This window comes from Pelodiscus sinensis, chromosome 2 (genome assembly GCF_049634645.1).
Source record: "Pelodiscus sinensis isolate JC-2024 chromosome 2, ASM4963464v1, whole genome shotgun sequence".
Classification (NCBI taxonomy): domain Eukaryota; kingdom Metazoa; phylum Chordata; order Testudines; family Trionychidae; genus Pelodiscus; species Pelodiscus sinensis.
The window spans coordinates 21455399-21471017 of record NC_134712.1 but is presented as its reverse complement, the minus strand read 5'-3'; the positions used below and the strand labels follow the sequence as shown (position 1 = coordinate 21471017).

The 15619-nt window shown below is 46.5% G+C and overlaps 1 protein-coding gene across 1 annotated transcript in view; it reads right to left on the bottom strand.

The window, feature by feature from the left end:
• SNTB1 (syntrophin beta 1) overlaps positions 1 to 15619 on the bottom strand; it is a 214034-nt gene that overhangs the window by 109909 nt on the left and 88506 nt on the right. The window contains exon 2 of the mRNA XM_006137515.4: positions 11722 to 11938. Within this exon, the coding sequence (XP_006137577.2) occupies positions 11722 to 11938 (217 nt within the window). The remainder of the gene's footprint in view (positions 1 to 11721; positions 11939 to 15619) is intronic.

The window sequence follows — 15619 nt, the reverse complement described above, 5'->3', positions numbered from 1 at the left end:
CTCTTTAGGGGAGAGGACTGTCTTTTTGGTCTGTGTTTGTACAACACCTAGCACAATGCCTAGGGCTCCTTGGTACTGCTGTGGTAATACAAATAATATATTTTAACAATCTGCTCTGTTCATCCTCGTACTTTTGTTGCTGCTAATTTGTGAGTCGTGTGTGCAAAATAGTGTTTTTGTGTTATTAGTAAGGTCTAGGAATGAGTGCATAAGTCTGGGAATCAGGAAACTTGGCTCTTGCTTGTGGTTCTGTCCCAAAGCAGCTATCTGACTTTAGCCAAGTTTTCTCTGACATGGAGATTCATGACCTACCTCAGAGGGCTATTGTGAGCCTGAGTTAACAAATGGAGATCCTGGAATGAAAGGCCTCAAGACCTTAATTATAATATAAGCAAGATTAGCACAGACCTGTTTGCTATTTGAATACTGAGAAGTCCTTTGACTAAGTTAATGAGCCTACCAGGGTCAAACTCTTGATTTATATTTGGAATCTTTTTTCCTGTTGTTCTGGTGAACCGTGTTTAATGATAATCTAAACAGATAACAAACTAGGGAGAAATACAAAAGAAAATAAGGTAAGAACAAGGGTCAGGCTGGAGTTTCAGCCTTAATTATGAATTATCTTGTATTAAACTTACCATATTAAACCTGTTCAACTAGTGCTTTAAGAAACACTACTTTGGAGATGTGGAAACCACTAAGCAGAATGGAAAGGTATTATCTATCTCTGGTGGGGCTTAACTGTAAGGGAAGGAAACAAATTCCAATTATTTCTGCTCCACACTGGAGGGATGATTAATTTATTGCCTCTGAGCCAGAGGAGGTGGAGGTAGGCCTTGTAAGCAGACTGAGGGAGTTCAGTTGAGGAGAGACAATAGAGGAGGCAGGTGCCCTGGTGGAGAGAATGTTGGGAATAAGGTTTGACAGACAGGAAACAAAAGAGAAAGAATCTACAGGAATGGGTTAGGGTCTGCAGGGAAAGCCTTGAGATAGAGTCAACAAGGGAACTACAGTGATGACGCAAGGGGGTCAAGAAGGCTGTTGGTTTGAAGATTTGCTTGGACTTTAATTTGGACCACCAAAGAAGGGGTTTGAGCTTTTATATGGCTTGGCTGAAGGGTTAAGCCCCCGAACACCTAAAGGGGAAGTTAAGAGAAGATTAGAATGAGAAAGAACATTGTAGATCCAAGGGAAAGTCCAATCGGGGGGAGGAAAGGATACAAAGACCCCCTGCATCACTGCAACCAGAGACAAGAGGATGCCTGTGAACTGAGGTCTCTCTCCTAAGGAAAGACGTTTCCAAAAAACACTGTGGGGTCCTAAAAAAAGTGGTGCAAGGTCATGTTAAAATAAGGGCACCAGCTTGCCCGTAGCTCTAACCCCCAGTATTATTTAATCACACTGTAATGCTATTTATTTATTATGCACAATATTTTCTTTTTTATGCTACATCTCGTGTATACCTCTCAGAGGTTCCTTCCAGTCCTAGATTTTTATGATTCTGCTTCAGGACTTGAGAGAGGCCCAAGTTGAAGACAATGCCCAGATGATGGGCTTTAGGGACAGGCAGAAAGATGATGATATCCACAGTGACTGAGAAAATGGGCAGAGGGAAGGGTTTGGTGGGCTGGGAGAAGTTTAAAAACTCTGTTTTAGCCATGTTGAGCTGATGACAAGACATCTACAAGCTGTGTCAGAGACAGGCTATTTTAAGTTGGACAGAAGAAGACAGGAGTTGAGCATTGCATCCATGACTCATTAGCATATAGAAGGTAGCTGAGTGTCTAGTTGCAGATGATATAATTCGGAAGGGAAAGAGAAAAGGACTCACACCCGAGCACTATGGAACTTCCACAGAAAAGGTGAAAAGGACATAACGAGGATTCTCCAAAGGACATGCAGATGGAGCAATTAGGGAGGTAGAAAGAGAACCAGGAAAGAACAGGGTTACAGAAGCAAAGTGAGAAAAGACAAGATTTCAACAGGCAGAGCATGGTCAGCAGCAAAGGCAGGTTATGGGTCAAGGAGGATGGGGATGGAGTACTGGTTCTGAACATTTTGAATTGATGCTGCCTACTAATAAGAAAAAAAAACAAGCACTCTTATTTAAGCCTGGCAGTACCGCTGATGTCTAAACAAGATTGTAGGAATTCTAAGCAAGCTGTATTGTGCCCAACTGAAATGATTTAGGGATAGATCATCTCTTCTCTTCATGCTCTGAGTTTGCCCACCAAACCGGTATTGATTTTGTTAGAAATTCTGTTAGTAACCAGCAATCTGTATGTCACTGGCTGTTGTGGAGATTACACCCAAGCTAAGTAAAATTGTTTCTCTCTCAGTTAAATTATGCTCCACAGAGAGACAACGCAAAGTAAAACAGATTAAAGTGCTGCTTCTTGATAAAAGCCATTACTCACTCGCTGCAACGTGGTCATGCTTAACTTGCTCTGTATGCAGAATACACTGCCGCAGAGGGCCAGATTCTCTTTCCACTTACACTGGAGCAAATATAATGGAGTATGAGGAGAATTCAGCTCATATGTTGTAACATCAACTATGCATACGTGGATATATGGAAAGCAGGGATGTGGGATGTTTCATAATACAGGTTGCACCTCCCTTGTCTGGCACCCTCAGGACCTGACTGGTCCAGGACAAGAGTATTTGCCCACAACATGGCCTGTGTTGCCCCCAGCTAGGACTCTAGCTGAGACTCGCTGCTCCTGCCCAACCATGGCTCCCCTGGCTGGAGGTCCATGGTTGCCAGGACTCTGTGGCTTCTGGAGCTGCTGGGGCTCTATGGCTTCTGGGGCTGCCATGACCGAGGCTCCACAGCTGCCAGGACTCGGTGGCTATGGCCAGTCCCCCACTACCACCCGGCAGCAGGGGCCAGAACTCCCTGCTGTGCCCCCATCCCTCAACACAGGGCTCCTGACTGAGTTTCCTCCCCCTCCCCTGCTCCTGCCCTGTGGCTGGCTTCCTTATACCTGGGCTCTGTGGTCCAGGAACATCTGTGGTCTTGATGGACCACATGTTGCTAGACCAGAGAGTCCTGGTTAAGGGGTGGTACAACCCATAGTAAGGTTTTCAAATCTTAGTAAGCCTCCTGGCCAACTTCCAATTAATGCAATTACATCTGCATGCTTTGGCTTCTTAAATCTTCCCTCACATGCAAAGTTACAGACACAGGTATATTCCTCCTCCCCTCCAAAGCAGGGAAAATGAAACACTCTCCTATGTCACTCTTCCCCCCCCCCCCCAAATTTGCAATAACAAGGCATCCACACCCACCTTCACAGCAACATACAAAGGAGAAATTAAACATGATCCAGCCTTCCTCCTGTTTTCTTAATGACCAGGTGCATAGGTATGGCCTGGAAAGATTCAGAGGTCAAGAAAACCCCTCCCTCCCCCCAAAAATCGTACATTCTCATGAGCTAGTGCATGAGAATCCAGGACAGATGTTAGATCCCAAGCTACATGCTCTCTTTTCTGGTGGGTTTTATTAAAAGTACAGAACTCCCAATGTGAAAACATATCTATAAAATGACTAGACTATACTTACAATGAAAACTGACCTAATAAAATAGTTCATTGTTTTCTAAAACAGCTTTATGCGATATCATGTTACTGTGCCCTGCCCTCTACTAAAACATGGTTATATTTTTTATTCTGTCCTCATCCCCATACTGCTTGTTTATTTCACTCACACATTCTGCCTTGTCATTCAGACTGTAAATTCTCTGGGGCCTGGGCTATCTTTTACTATATGTCTGTACAGTCTCCAGCATAAGTGGGATTCAACCTGGCAGACACTTCTAAGGCTAATAATAAAAATATACTTATGGTACAGTAAATTATTGGTTATTTCCTTTTATAGAAACATCCTATGGAATTTACTAGTGATTAAACTTTCTAAAGCAATTTTCAACTTACTGACAGAATTCTAATTCAAGTCCAGGGGACTGGACTTGATGACCTCTCAAGGTCCCTTCTATGATTCTATTAAATCACTAAGGGTATGTCTACACTACAAAGTTAGTTCGAACTAACTTTCATAGGTGCTACACTAGCGCTCCGTTAGTTCGAACTTAATTCGAACTAACGGAGCGCTTAGTTCGTACTAGGTAAACCTTATTTTACGAGGATTAAGCCTAGTTCGAACTAGCTAGTTTGAATTAAGGGCTGTGTAGACCCTTAATTCGAACTAGTGGGAGGCTAGCCCTTCCCAGCTTGCCCTGGTGGCCACTCTGGCCAACACCAGGCAAACTCTATTGCCCCCCTCCCGGCCCCGGAGCCCTTAAAGGGCCACGGGCTGGCTACACAGTTTGTGCCAGTTGCAAGGCTGCCAGCACCCAGCCAGCAGACCCTGCACCTGCCACAACATGAGCCAGCCACCCGAGGACACCCAGCCCTCCACTGATCCCCAGGACCAGCCTGGCGACTCCCAGGAGCCTGCCCAGGGACGCAAGAGGCAGGCACCCGCTTGGTCAAGTGCGGAGATCGTGGACCTCATCGAGGTTTGGGGGGAAGCCTCCAATGTCCACGATCTCTGCACTAGCCACAGGAACGCGGCCGTCTACAGCCGCATTGCTGCCAGCCTGGCCGCCAGGGGCCACCAGCGCAGCCGGGAGCAGGTGCGCTGCAAGATCAAAGACCTGCGGCAGTCCTACTCCCGGGCCTGCCTGCCAGGGGCCGACACGGAGGCGTGCCCCCACTTCCACGCCCTGGACCGCCTCCTGGGGGCTCATGCCGTCCCTGCCCCCTGGGAAGTGATAGACCCCGGGGCAGAGGGACCGCTCCAGGAGACGGAGGAGGAGGAGGAGGGCTCCGAGAGCCAGGAGCCTGCCGGCAACCTGCCCAGGACCTGGGACCCCCAAGGCACCCCACAGAGCCGCTCGCCTGTGTCGTCCGAGGCCGGGGAGGCGTCCACCTGTGAGTACCATCGTGCTCCCCTTATGTGTACGGGGGGCTGGGGCGAGAGGGAGCCCCGGGACCGTGCGCCTGGGCCTTGCCCACCACGGAGCAGCAGCTGGGGATCCTGCAGGGGCCCTGGCCTTGCAGAGGGGAGCTGGGTTTCACACACCTGGGTCCCTGGGGTAATTGACCGCTGGTCTTGTTGCACCACAGCCGCAGCACCCCGCCTGCAGCAGCTGCCCGTGCCCGGGCCAGCAGGAGAGCCAGGAACCAGGACGACTACCAGAGGCGGCACCTCCAGTTCCTGGAGCAACAGCTCCGTCTCCAGGACCACTGGGTCCAGGAGGACCTGAGGCTGCGCCGGAGGAGTTTGGAGGCCCTGGAGGAGCAGGGCCATGCCCTGCGAGGCCACCTCCAGAGCCTGCTGGACTGCTTCCCAATTCCTCCTGCTCCTGCTCCCCCTGCTGCTCCCCCTGCTCCCCCTGCTACTCCCCCTGCCCCCCCAGCTCCCTCTGCTCCCCCATCTCCCCCTCCTGCTCCCTCCACACCCCCCGTCCCTCCTGCCCCACCCTCCACAACCATTCCCCACCGACGCCCCCGGACCCGCAGTGTGGCAAGACGGGAGAGGCAGCCTTCCTCCCTTCCTCCCTTCCCTCCCCTTCCAGCTCCCTCGTCCCAGGTTTCCCCCTCCCCTCTCCCACCCTCATTCCTCCCTCCCCCCACCCCAGTTATGTGAAATAAACAGACGTTTTTGGTTGAAAAACAGGTGTCTTTATTTTACAGTAGGTAGGGAGGGGAAAGGGGAAGGGGGGGGTAGGGTGGAAGAAGGCCCCAGTGGGGCATGCAAGGGAGAGGTCAGTCCTCCTCCACCACCTGGAAGCTCTCCCGCAGGGCTTCCCGGATCCGGACGGCCCCCCGCTGGGCTTCCCGGACGGCGGCGGTGCGGGGCTGACCGTAGTGTCCAGCCATGCAGTCAGCCTCAGCCATCCAGGCTGGCAGGAAAGCCTCCCCCTTTGGCTCACACAAATTTTGGAGCACACAACATGCTGCCACCACGGGAGGGATGTTGTGCTCGGCCAGGTCCAGACGGGTGAGGAGGCATCAAAAGCGGGCTTTCAGTCGCCAGAAGGCCCCCTCCACCACGATGCGGGCCCTGGTCAGCTTGGCATTGAAGGCCTGGCGGGAGGGATTGAGGTGCCCCGTGTAGGGCTTCATCAGCCATGGCTGCAGTGGGTAGGCGGCATCCCCCACCAGGCACACGGGCATGTCCACGTCCCCGACCCTGATGTGGCGGTCGGGGAAGAAGGTCCCGGCCTGCAGCCGCTGGCACACGGAGGAGTTGCGGTACACCCGGGTGTCGTGTGCTTTGCCGGACCAGCCCACATTAATGTCCGTGAACTGTCCCCGGTGGTCACACACGGCCTGCAGGATCACGGAGAAATACCCCTTGCGGTTCACGTAACGGGACGCCTGGTGCACCAGGAGGTGCCAGGCAGCCTCGAGCAATTGGTGGCAGGCTTGCAGCAGCAAGTCCAGAAAATGCACCAGAAGGTGCAGGGCGAGCTCTGGCTCCATGTTGCCACCTGCGGCAGCGTCCCCGAAGGGAAGCACCGACACAGACGGGCACAGAGACCAACGCTTTGCTGTCCCTCGGTGAGGTTGGCAAGCAAGCAGGAAAAGCTGAGAACCAGCTGTCCAGGGGGGTCCCTTTAAGCTCGAGCCTCAGATAGCCTCAGACAGCAGCCACACAAAGCAACTACTGACCTGATGCCCTGCCAGAACCGGTTTCAGCTGCCCTTAAATGCCCCCCTGCGTCCCATCAGTGTGGACGCACTAGTTCGAATTAGCAAAACGCTAATTCGAACTAGTTTTTAGTTCTAGACGTGTTAGTCCGAATTAGCTTAGTTCGAATTAACTAATTCGAACTAAGTTAGTTCAAATTAGCGCTGTAGTGTAGACGTACCCTTCGATGGTTTAAAAATTCTATAGCAATACTTTTATTCTATATTATTATTCAGTGGTGTTTACAGTAACTTCTATAGGGCCCTATTGACTTTACTGTTACACTCTATGCAGGTTGCCATATGGCACTCAAGTGCTTAGCTGGATGTTTTTTGCTCACATGCATAAGGTCTGACTGACTGTTCTATGTGGGGCTGGAAGTGATTTTTCCCCAGGGTTTTTCACTTTTCTCTGCATCATGTGGCATGGGTCACTTGTCAGGATCACCTGAGTATATCTCACTTAATCAATTCCCTGTCAATGCAGGGGCCCCAACATAGGTGTGCTTCAGTCCCTCCTATTCTCTATTGTGTCATAGAATAGTAGTTCTTTGCTCTAATTTAAATTGGGGTGTGCTCTGGTCACCTGATCTAGACAAATTCTATGGCTGTATATCACTGTGAAATTGTCCTTAACTCCCCTTTCCCATCAAAGGGCCCCTTGTTACAAACGCTATGCTCATGAGTAATTTTATCCTTGAGAGCCGACCCACTGAATTTACTCTTTAGGATCACAAAGCTTAGTCCAGCTGAACTGCTGCCAACGGGTAAAGTTACTCATGTGCACCCGTGTTTGAAGGATTTGGTTGAGCACATTTTGTTTAGTTGGATAAATGTCAAGCAGGGGTTTAGAGTCAATGCAAAACAGCATAAACCTGAACTGATGCAGCTTGGCCTCATCAGTCATTTTATCCAGCATATGTCATGTCTTCCACACACTGAGTCCGTAAGTGTTTTTGTATCAGGCGCAAAAGAGGCTTTAAATGTAGAAGGAAAACAAATCTCATCTAAGGGAACAATTTTTCTTTTTCTCCCCTCAACAATGTCAACAGAAATTGATGAGAAAGTTTGTTGTGCTGCAGAAACATTTACTGCTTAGCAGTAATAGTAACTTTTCCCCGTCTTGAGTTACTGGAGAACTTTTTCCTTTGAGGTCTGACATCAATCTTTAGTGCTGCTATTGTATATGACACTTGCCAATAAAAGTGAAGGCAAACAACAGACTGCAGTGATAACTACCTCAACCTAGCTTATTCCAGCCTAAAATATAACACAGGTTTCTGTGTCTGGACCAGCATAAAAAGAGCTAAAATGCTCTTTGCAGTTTCTCTTTTCACAATGCTTGTATTTATTAAAAATTCTGTCCTACCCCCTCAGACTAACGCCAAACCAATCTACAGAAACATTAGGGATGGGCCTATAACAACACCCTGGATCTTTTGCAAGGTTGGATCCAGAACCTCTGCATGTAAAGCATGCAACTTTACTGCTGTGCTAACAGAACAGTTCCATTACACAGACTCATGATCCTCTTTACATGGTGCAGTCCCTAGAGGGAGAGAAAGATCCCATACAGGCCCAAACTAGAAAACCAAACTTTGCACCTCCTCCATGTCTGGGGAATTTTGGTTCTAGAACTCAAATTTCTGGATTCAGGCCCATCTCCATTTTTTTTAAATGAGGTATTTATTTGTTTAGATTCTTTCAACACAGGGGAACAACTGTGCTAACTAATGCCAATTCAACAGAAATCATGCTATAGTCCAGCCTCCTGCTGATCTACAAACTGATTCTACTGCACAACTGTGACTATGTTGTATGCAGACACCGACCTCTTCACAACCCTGTTTGGGCTTAGCCATATTTAAGAGTGATTTCAAACACAATTTCAAGTCCTAGGATGGACAGGGCCTTAATGCAAGCTTTGGCAGCCAGCTGATTCTGTTATTATAAACACTACACTAAAGTTCTATCATCAGTTATAGGATCCATGTGTATTAGGGAATTGTGTTATATAAAACAGTAGTGCACTGAGTATGCTGTTATATAGCATGGTCTTTAAGATTGTTTTGGAATCAAGTTACTGTCCTGGTCTAAGCTACAAAGCGTACATCTTCTAACCTGTATTATGATGTCGTTCCAGTAAAGAAAACTTCAGTTCTAGTATTCAGACCTCTAAAAAAAAAATTATGCTTACGTGACCCACAATATTCTGTGATTTCACTGCTCTTGTAGAGTGGCAGTAAAACTGTTTGCTTGTATGGAAAAATCCAGCACAGAGTAGTGTGAAATTTTGCATATTCGCCTACAGTAAAAATCAGAAGTCACTGTTTCCACAGGAAACAAAAGCAACCAGAACAGAAAGACATGCTAACAAGCAACATGACTCTCCCACATGGTATTTATTAGCAATACCAAAAACTGCACACATTGCTACCATCTTCTGTTGTGGATAAAACTTATCTGTGGTGTCCAACACACTAGCCACATGTGTCTACTTGGCTATTTGAGTGTGGCTAGTTCACTATAGTACAGGAGTGGGCAAAAGGGCCTCCACGGGCCAGGTTCAGCCTGCCAAGAGGGTTGATCCTGCCTGGAGTGGGGGGGAAGCACACAAAGTTTCCTCCGCCTTAGAAAGGGCGCACGGCGCTTAGAAGCACCACTCACTCCTGGCAGGGTGGGAGGAATGCTCCCCTGCTCCCAGACTAATCAGGGCCTGGAGGTGGGGAGAAGTGCACAAAGTTTCCTGCACCCTGCTCCTGCCTTGCAAGGAGCACGCGATGCTTAGAAGTGCCACGTGTGCCAGGCGGGGCAGGAGGAGATTTTGTGTGCCCCCCCGCCCCAGACCCTAATTGGCCTGAGGGCTGAAGGGGGAGCACGTGAAGACTCTTCCTACTGCCAGGGGCATGGGCACTTAGGGGACTTCTCTAGCGGGGGCGGATGGGGGGGACAAGACTTCAGACGGTCCCCCACGCCCAGACCAATCATGGTCTGAGGGCGAGGAAGCAGGGAAGTATCCTGGCCCCACCCCTTCCAGAGCGTCCTGGGGCTACTTCAAACATTTCTGAAGTGGTCCCCGTAAAAAATTATTGCCCACCCCTGCTATAGCAGTAGCCGTTATAGTGGCGACTGTTTCAGAACTGGTTGGACACCACAATTTTATAGTATTTACATAGCATCATGAACCATGTGATGTTGGTTCTGCTATGTGGTTTTTAAGCACATTTTAGGGTGCTTTGGGTTGTTATTGCAGCAAACTGGACTACTCTTTTCTAATGATTGACTACTATTAACCTTGTCAATAGCTCTTTGATGAGTTGGGGCCAGGAAAGGAAGAGAACCACAAGAGCAATTCACACAAAAAAGGAAGAAGAAAACATAAAGGAAAAATAATGGAGCTAGAAATGGACAGGAGAGGCAGAGAAAATGAAAAAGTACTGCAAAATACTGGAACCTTACTGAGATGCAATACATGAGAACAGGGAGCATGCATCCTTCAAGCCATCATGAAGGATGGAAGTGTCTCCAGCAGAAACCAAACACATGGGGAATTACTGCCCTTCACAAACCCCATCTCTCTATTCCACATGGAAATCTAACTCAGAAAAAGTAACTTTCAGTCCCTCGGATATGTAAGTGCTGAGAATCAAAAGAGTTCCAATTGCTTCTTTAAAAGCTTGCATTCTAGAGAAGAACAAAAAGCCCATTGTTTAAATAGAAGAATCAGTCTCTATTTCCACCCCCTCACTGACTCTATTGGTTCTTTTTTATTAGCAGCTGTTAATACAGACAATCATTGAGTGTGCTGGTGTGATGCAGCTGTTCCACACATGTTATAAATAAGGGCCAGTCAGCTCATCTTATTTTTAGCACTGCAAAACAAAAATACAGAAAGCCACTGAAAATCCCCATTTATTTACTCAAATGTAACCTCTCTCTCATTCTCTCCTTCTGCAGGCAGAGTTGCATTTAACAGACAAGGAAATTACACTGCTTAGAAAAAAAGGGCAACTTTGTTCTTTCCCGTCTGATCTTATTTATCTGACGCTGTTATTAGTAAGTGTGGATTCTTCTTCTTCTTCATCATCAAGAAAATTGTATCACTGTACTAAAAGCAAAAGTTTTAATTTGTGTATTTCTCATGAAAAATATTTGGTTGTACTTTTTTTGTAGCATTTTCCCCAAATGCTAATGAATTTATCACAGCAATCTTGTTTTAAATCTTTGTTTTTCAAATTTTTGTTGTTAAGTGTTTCAGAACATTTGGGGTATGTCCACACAGTAGCTCATACCTCAAAATAAGCTACCCAATTTCACCTATGCTGTCTACACAGCACTTATTTTGAAATAAATTGCTATTCTGCTGATTTCCTTAATCCTCGTACAACAAGGTTTACAGGAAGTCGGAATAAGAAGCCCATTATTTTGAGTTTATTTCGAAATAAAAGCCTTCTTGTGTAGATGGTGCATAATGTTATTTTGGAATAATGGATTTATTCCTAAATGACTCTGCTGTATAGACGTACCATAGGAGATCCTCACATGGAAGGAAATTTGTAAAAGCCAAGGGCCAGATTATTATCTGAGTTACAATCCAGAAATATACAGACATAACAAAGAATCGTATCCTCAGTGTTATCATTCACAATGTTCAAACTTCATAGTTAATAGCTCTGACATGCATAACAGACCCAGGGGAGCCAATAGACTAACCGGGACCTTGAACAAGGTGGGGGTTGGTCTTGCTTCACACCCTGAGAAGGGGGAGAATCTCAGGCACAAGAGGCAGGGCTGGGGCATCCAGCTCTCAGAGCCACCCAGAGCATGCCACATGGCACTTCGGTGACGATTTAAAGGGCCCTGGGCTCTTCCCTCAGTAGCAGCAGCGACTGGGAACGCCAGGCCCTTTTGAATTGCCAGGCCCTGGGGCAATTGTCCCCTATGCCCTCCCCGCAGCGGTGGGCCCAAATTCACTTGTATGTTCTAATGCCTACTATTAGACCTTGACAAAGCCATCGCTTACCTGTTTTCTGGATCTGACACAGCCATGTTGCGTGTAACATAGCACATTTTGAGTGGAATTGTTTTTCTGTCTCTGTGGATGGAGAGAGAAAGCTGCGACAGTGGGTCAGAAGATACACCTCCCAACCGAGGAGATTCAGGTGGAGGAGTTTCCCACCCAATTTCTGAAACTGGAGAACCTTTCTTCACATACGGGGTTGCTTCTCGCATGTACTTCACTATTAAAAAAAGCAAATAAACAAACACTCAATAAGTTCATAGGTCCAATGTGAATTCTTACAATTATTATTGTTATTTATTGTTTCTATTGGGCAAGCCCATAACTTCTTTTTTGTACTACAGAATATTGTAAAACAAAAAAATCCAGCTTTGATGTAAAGGCATCCAGTCTGTCTTGACTTAAGGCAGTGGTTCCCAACACGATGCTCGTGGGCACCATGGTGCCCGCCGGGCCATTTCTGTGCACCCGCCGAGTGATCAGGGCCAGCCCCGCCCCCAGGTGCGTGGTGCCTGGGTGGTGTTGGCCCCTGGGTGCACAGCGTATGGGCAGCCCCGCCCCAGGGTGCACGGCACAAGGTCTGTGCCGGCCCTGGGCGCGTGGCATATGGGCGGCACCGGCCCCTGGGCGCGCTGCACAAGCGTGGTGCCGGCCCCGGGTGTGCGGCACAGGGTCGGCGCCAGCCCGAGGCACACGGCACGTGAGTGGCCCTTCCCCCTGGTGCCCGGCGTGTGAGTGGCCCTGCCCCTGGGTGCCCAGCAGTCCCAAAAGATTGGGGACCACTGACTTAAGGAGTTCAATCCACCACATCCCCACATAAATTGTTGCAAAGGTTAACTACCTTCCTTACTGAAAATTTGCACCTTATTTCAGGTTTGAATTTGCAGAGTGGTTGTAGCCAGGTTAGTCCCAGGATATTAGAGAGATGAGGTGGGTGAAGTAGACCTGAAGAAGAGTTTTGTGTAAGCTCGAAAGCTTGTCTCTCTCACCAATAATGGTCAGTTCAATAAAAGACACCACTGGATCTCGCCACATCTTTTTCATGACAGATAAAAGAGCTGCCTACTATCAGGCCTTTCTCTTTCCAGTGCAGGTGCTTATAGACCATGATCAAGTAACCTTTTAACCTTTATAATGATATAGATTGTTCAGCCTCGTGAATAAGCCACCTCCCTGTGCAACATAAATTACACTGACCTAATCAAAGTGCTTACAGTGGCAGAAGAACAATGCAGTTGCGCTGCTGTACGCTCCCTAGTGTAGCCATAACCATAGTTTACACTACAGATCACTTACATAATCCACACTCTGGAACAACATAAATTATACCCACCTAAGCACCAGCATGGATAGTGCTGTGTCTGCTGCTGACATAGCAACTGCCTCTCACGGAAGCAGGAGTTATTAAACTGACAAGAGAACTCTCATCGGCTTTGAGCATCCTCATGAAAAGGGCTACAGCAATGCAGCTCCATGGCTGTAGATAAGGGCTATATCTACATTATCACTTTTGTTGAAAATGCTTCTGTCAGTCAAGGGTTTGAAAAAAAACAATTTTTCTAGTTTTGACATGGCCTAAGTATTTTTTTAATGGATTATTTTGAAACCAGAGTTTTTCGAACTACCTGATGAAAGTAAATTCCAATAGGTTACTAAACAGTGTACTAGTGATATGCCAGCATTTGGTTGCCAAACAAAACTTTGGGCCCAATGCTGTAACTACTACATCAGTGCAATTCCCACACTCTTCAACGGGAGCTATGTGCACATAGAAGCAACAGGACTAAAATTAAGAAAAGGGTAAAAAACTGAAGCTGAAGTTAAACATTTAGATCGGAATCTAAACATTAAGCAGGAACAGTAAAATGTGAATTTAATTCCCAAGATAGGGAACTGAAGCAAAGACTGTTCCCTAACTGCTGCCAAATGAGTTTCCATGCAATGTAATGGTGACATCATGACAAGCTGCTGCACTATTTCACAAGCCTCTATGAAAAGGCTGAAGGGAAATATATTACCAGGCGAACTGGTTAGAAAAACAACATGTTTTCCAGTGATCTGATAACCAAATGCAGTGCAGTCTAAGAAAATTCCCATGAGGGAAAAATTCTGTAGCATCTGTCTGGTAGTTTTAAACTCCCGTAGACATTCAGCTCCCTTAAATTTCAAAAGGAGATTGGTATCTAATTTCCACAGGTAATTCTGAAAATCCCAGACTTTAATACAAAAAGAAAAAAAAATCCACTGACTGAATTTGATAGAGAATTACATCTCTGCCAAAGAATTCTATAGGATGATTTTAAAAAACTGTAGAAGGAACAGTGAGGATCTAAAGTCTACAGTCTAAAGTCTACAATTTCTACTGAATCCTGTTTTTGCAGAACACTCTTGGTTTCATAGAATCATAGAATCATAGAATAATAGGACTGGAAGGGACCTCAAGAGGTCATCGAGTCCAGCCCCCCGCCCTCAAGGCAGGACCAAGCTCCGTCTACACCATCCCTGACAGATGTCTATCTAACCTGTTCTTAAATATCTCCAGAGAGGGAGATTCCACCACCTCCCTTGGCAATTTATTCCAATATTTGACCACCCTGACAGTTAGGAATTTTTTCCTAATGTCCAATCTAAACCTCCCCTGCTGCACTTTAAGCCTATTACTCCTTGTCCTGTCCTCAGAAACCAAGAGGAACAAATTTTCTCCTTCCTCCTTGTGACACCCTTTTAGATATTTGAAAACCGCTATCATGTCCCCCCTTAATCTTCTTTTTTCCAAACTAAACAAGCCCAGTTCATGAAGCCTGGCTTCATAGGTCATGTTCTCTAGACCTTTAATCATTCTTGTTGCTCTTCTCTGTACCCTTTCCAATTTCTCCACATCTTTCTTGAAATGTGGCGCCCAGAACTGGACACAGTACTCCAGCTGAGGCCTAACTAGTGCAGAGTAGAGCGGCAGAATGACTTCACGAGTTTTGCTTACAACACACCTGTTGATACAACCTAGAATCATATTTGCTTTTTTTGCAACAGCATCACACTGTTGACTCATATTCAACTTGTGGTCCACTATGACCCCTAGATCCCTTTCTGCCATGCTCCTTCCTAGACAGTCGCTTCCCATCTTGTATGTATGGAACTGATTGTTCCTTCCTAAGTGGAGCACTTTGCATTTCTCTTTATTAAACCTCATCCTGTTTACCTCTGACCATTTCTCTAACTTGCTAAGGTCATTTTGAATTATGTCCCTATCCTCCAAAGAAGTCGCAACCCCACCCAGTTTGGTATCATCTGCAAACTTATGACATGAGAGAGACAAGGTTTTGAACTACACAGAGCTTTCATACCTATTCAAGTTCTAGAGAGTTTTTCCAGGGGGGATTTAATGTTCTTGTGTTTTCAAATATTTTGAGAGTGAGCGAGAGAGAATGCACGCCTATAAAAATGATATATTGTAGCTCTGTTGGTCCCAGGATATTAGAGCGACAATGTGGGTGAGGTAATAGCTTTCAGACCAACTTCTATTGGAGAGAGACACAAGCTTTCAAGCTTCTGAGACCTAAAAATGTGCTCTGTGTAGTTCAAAACCTGTCTCTCTCATGTCAGAAGCTGGTCCAGTAACAGATATTCCCTCTCCCAACTTGTCTCTCTATAACAGGGCTATCAACACTGAGCCCCAAACAAAAAAGTAGTCAATATAACGGTCTTCTGTTGATATGCGTTTTAGTAGTTAAATTCCTGGACTGTCATTGCTCATTAATAGTGCTGTCATACGGGTGGAAATTGGGTAAATATTACATTTTATTAATATCAGCAGAACTGACTTAAATGGGGCCTGTGTGTTATGTAGTCTTGCCTTAATCTTTGTATTTATGCCCGTCATTGTGAAATAAGCTATTTGCAT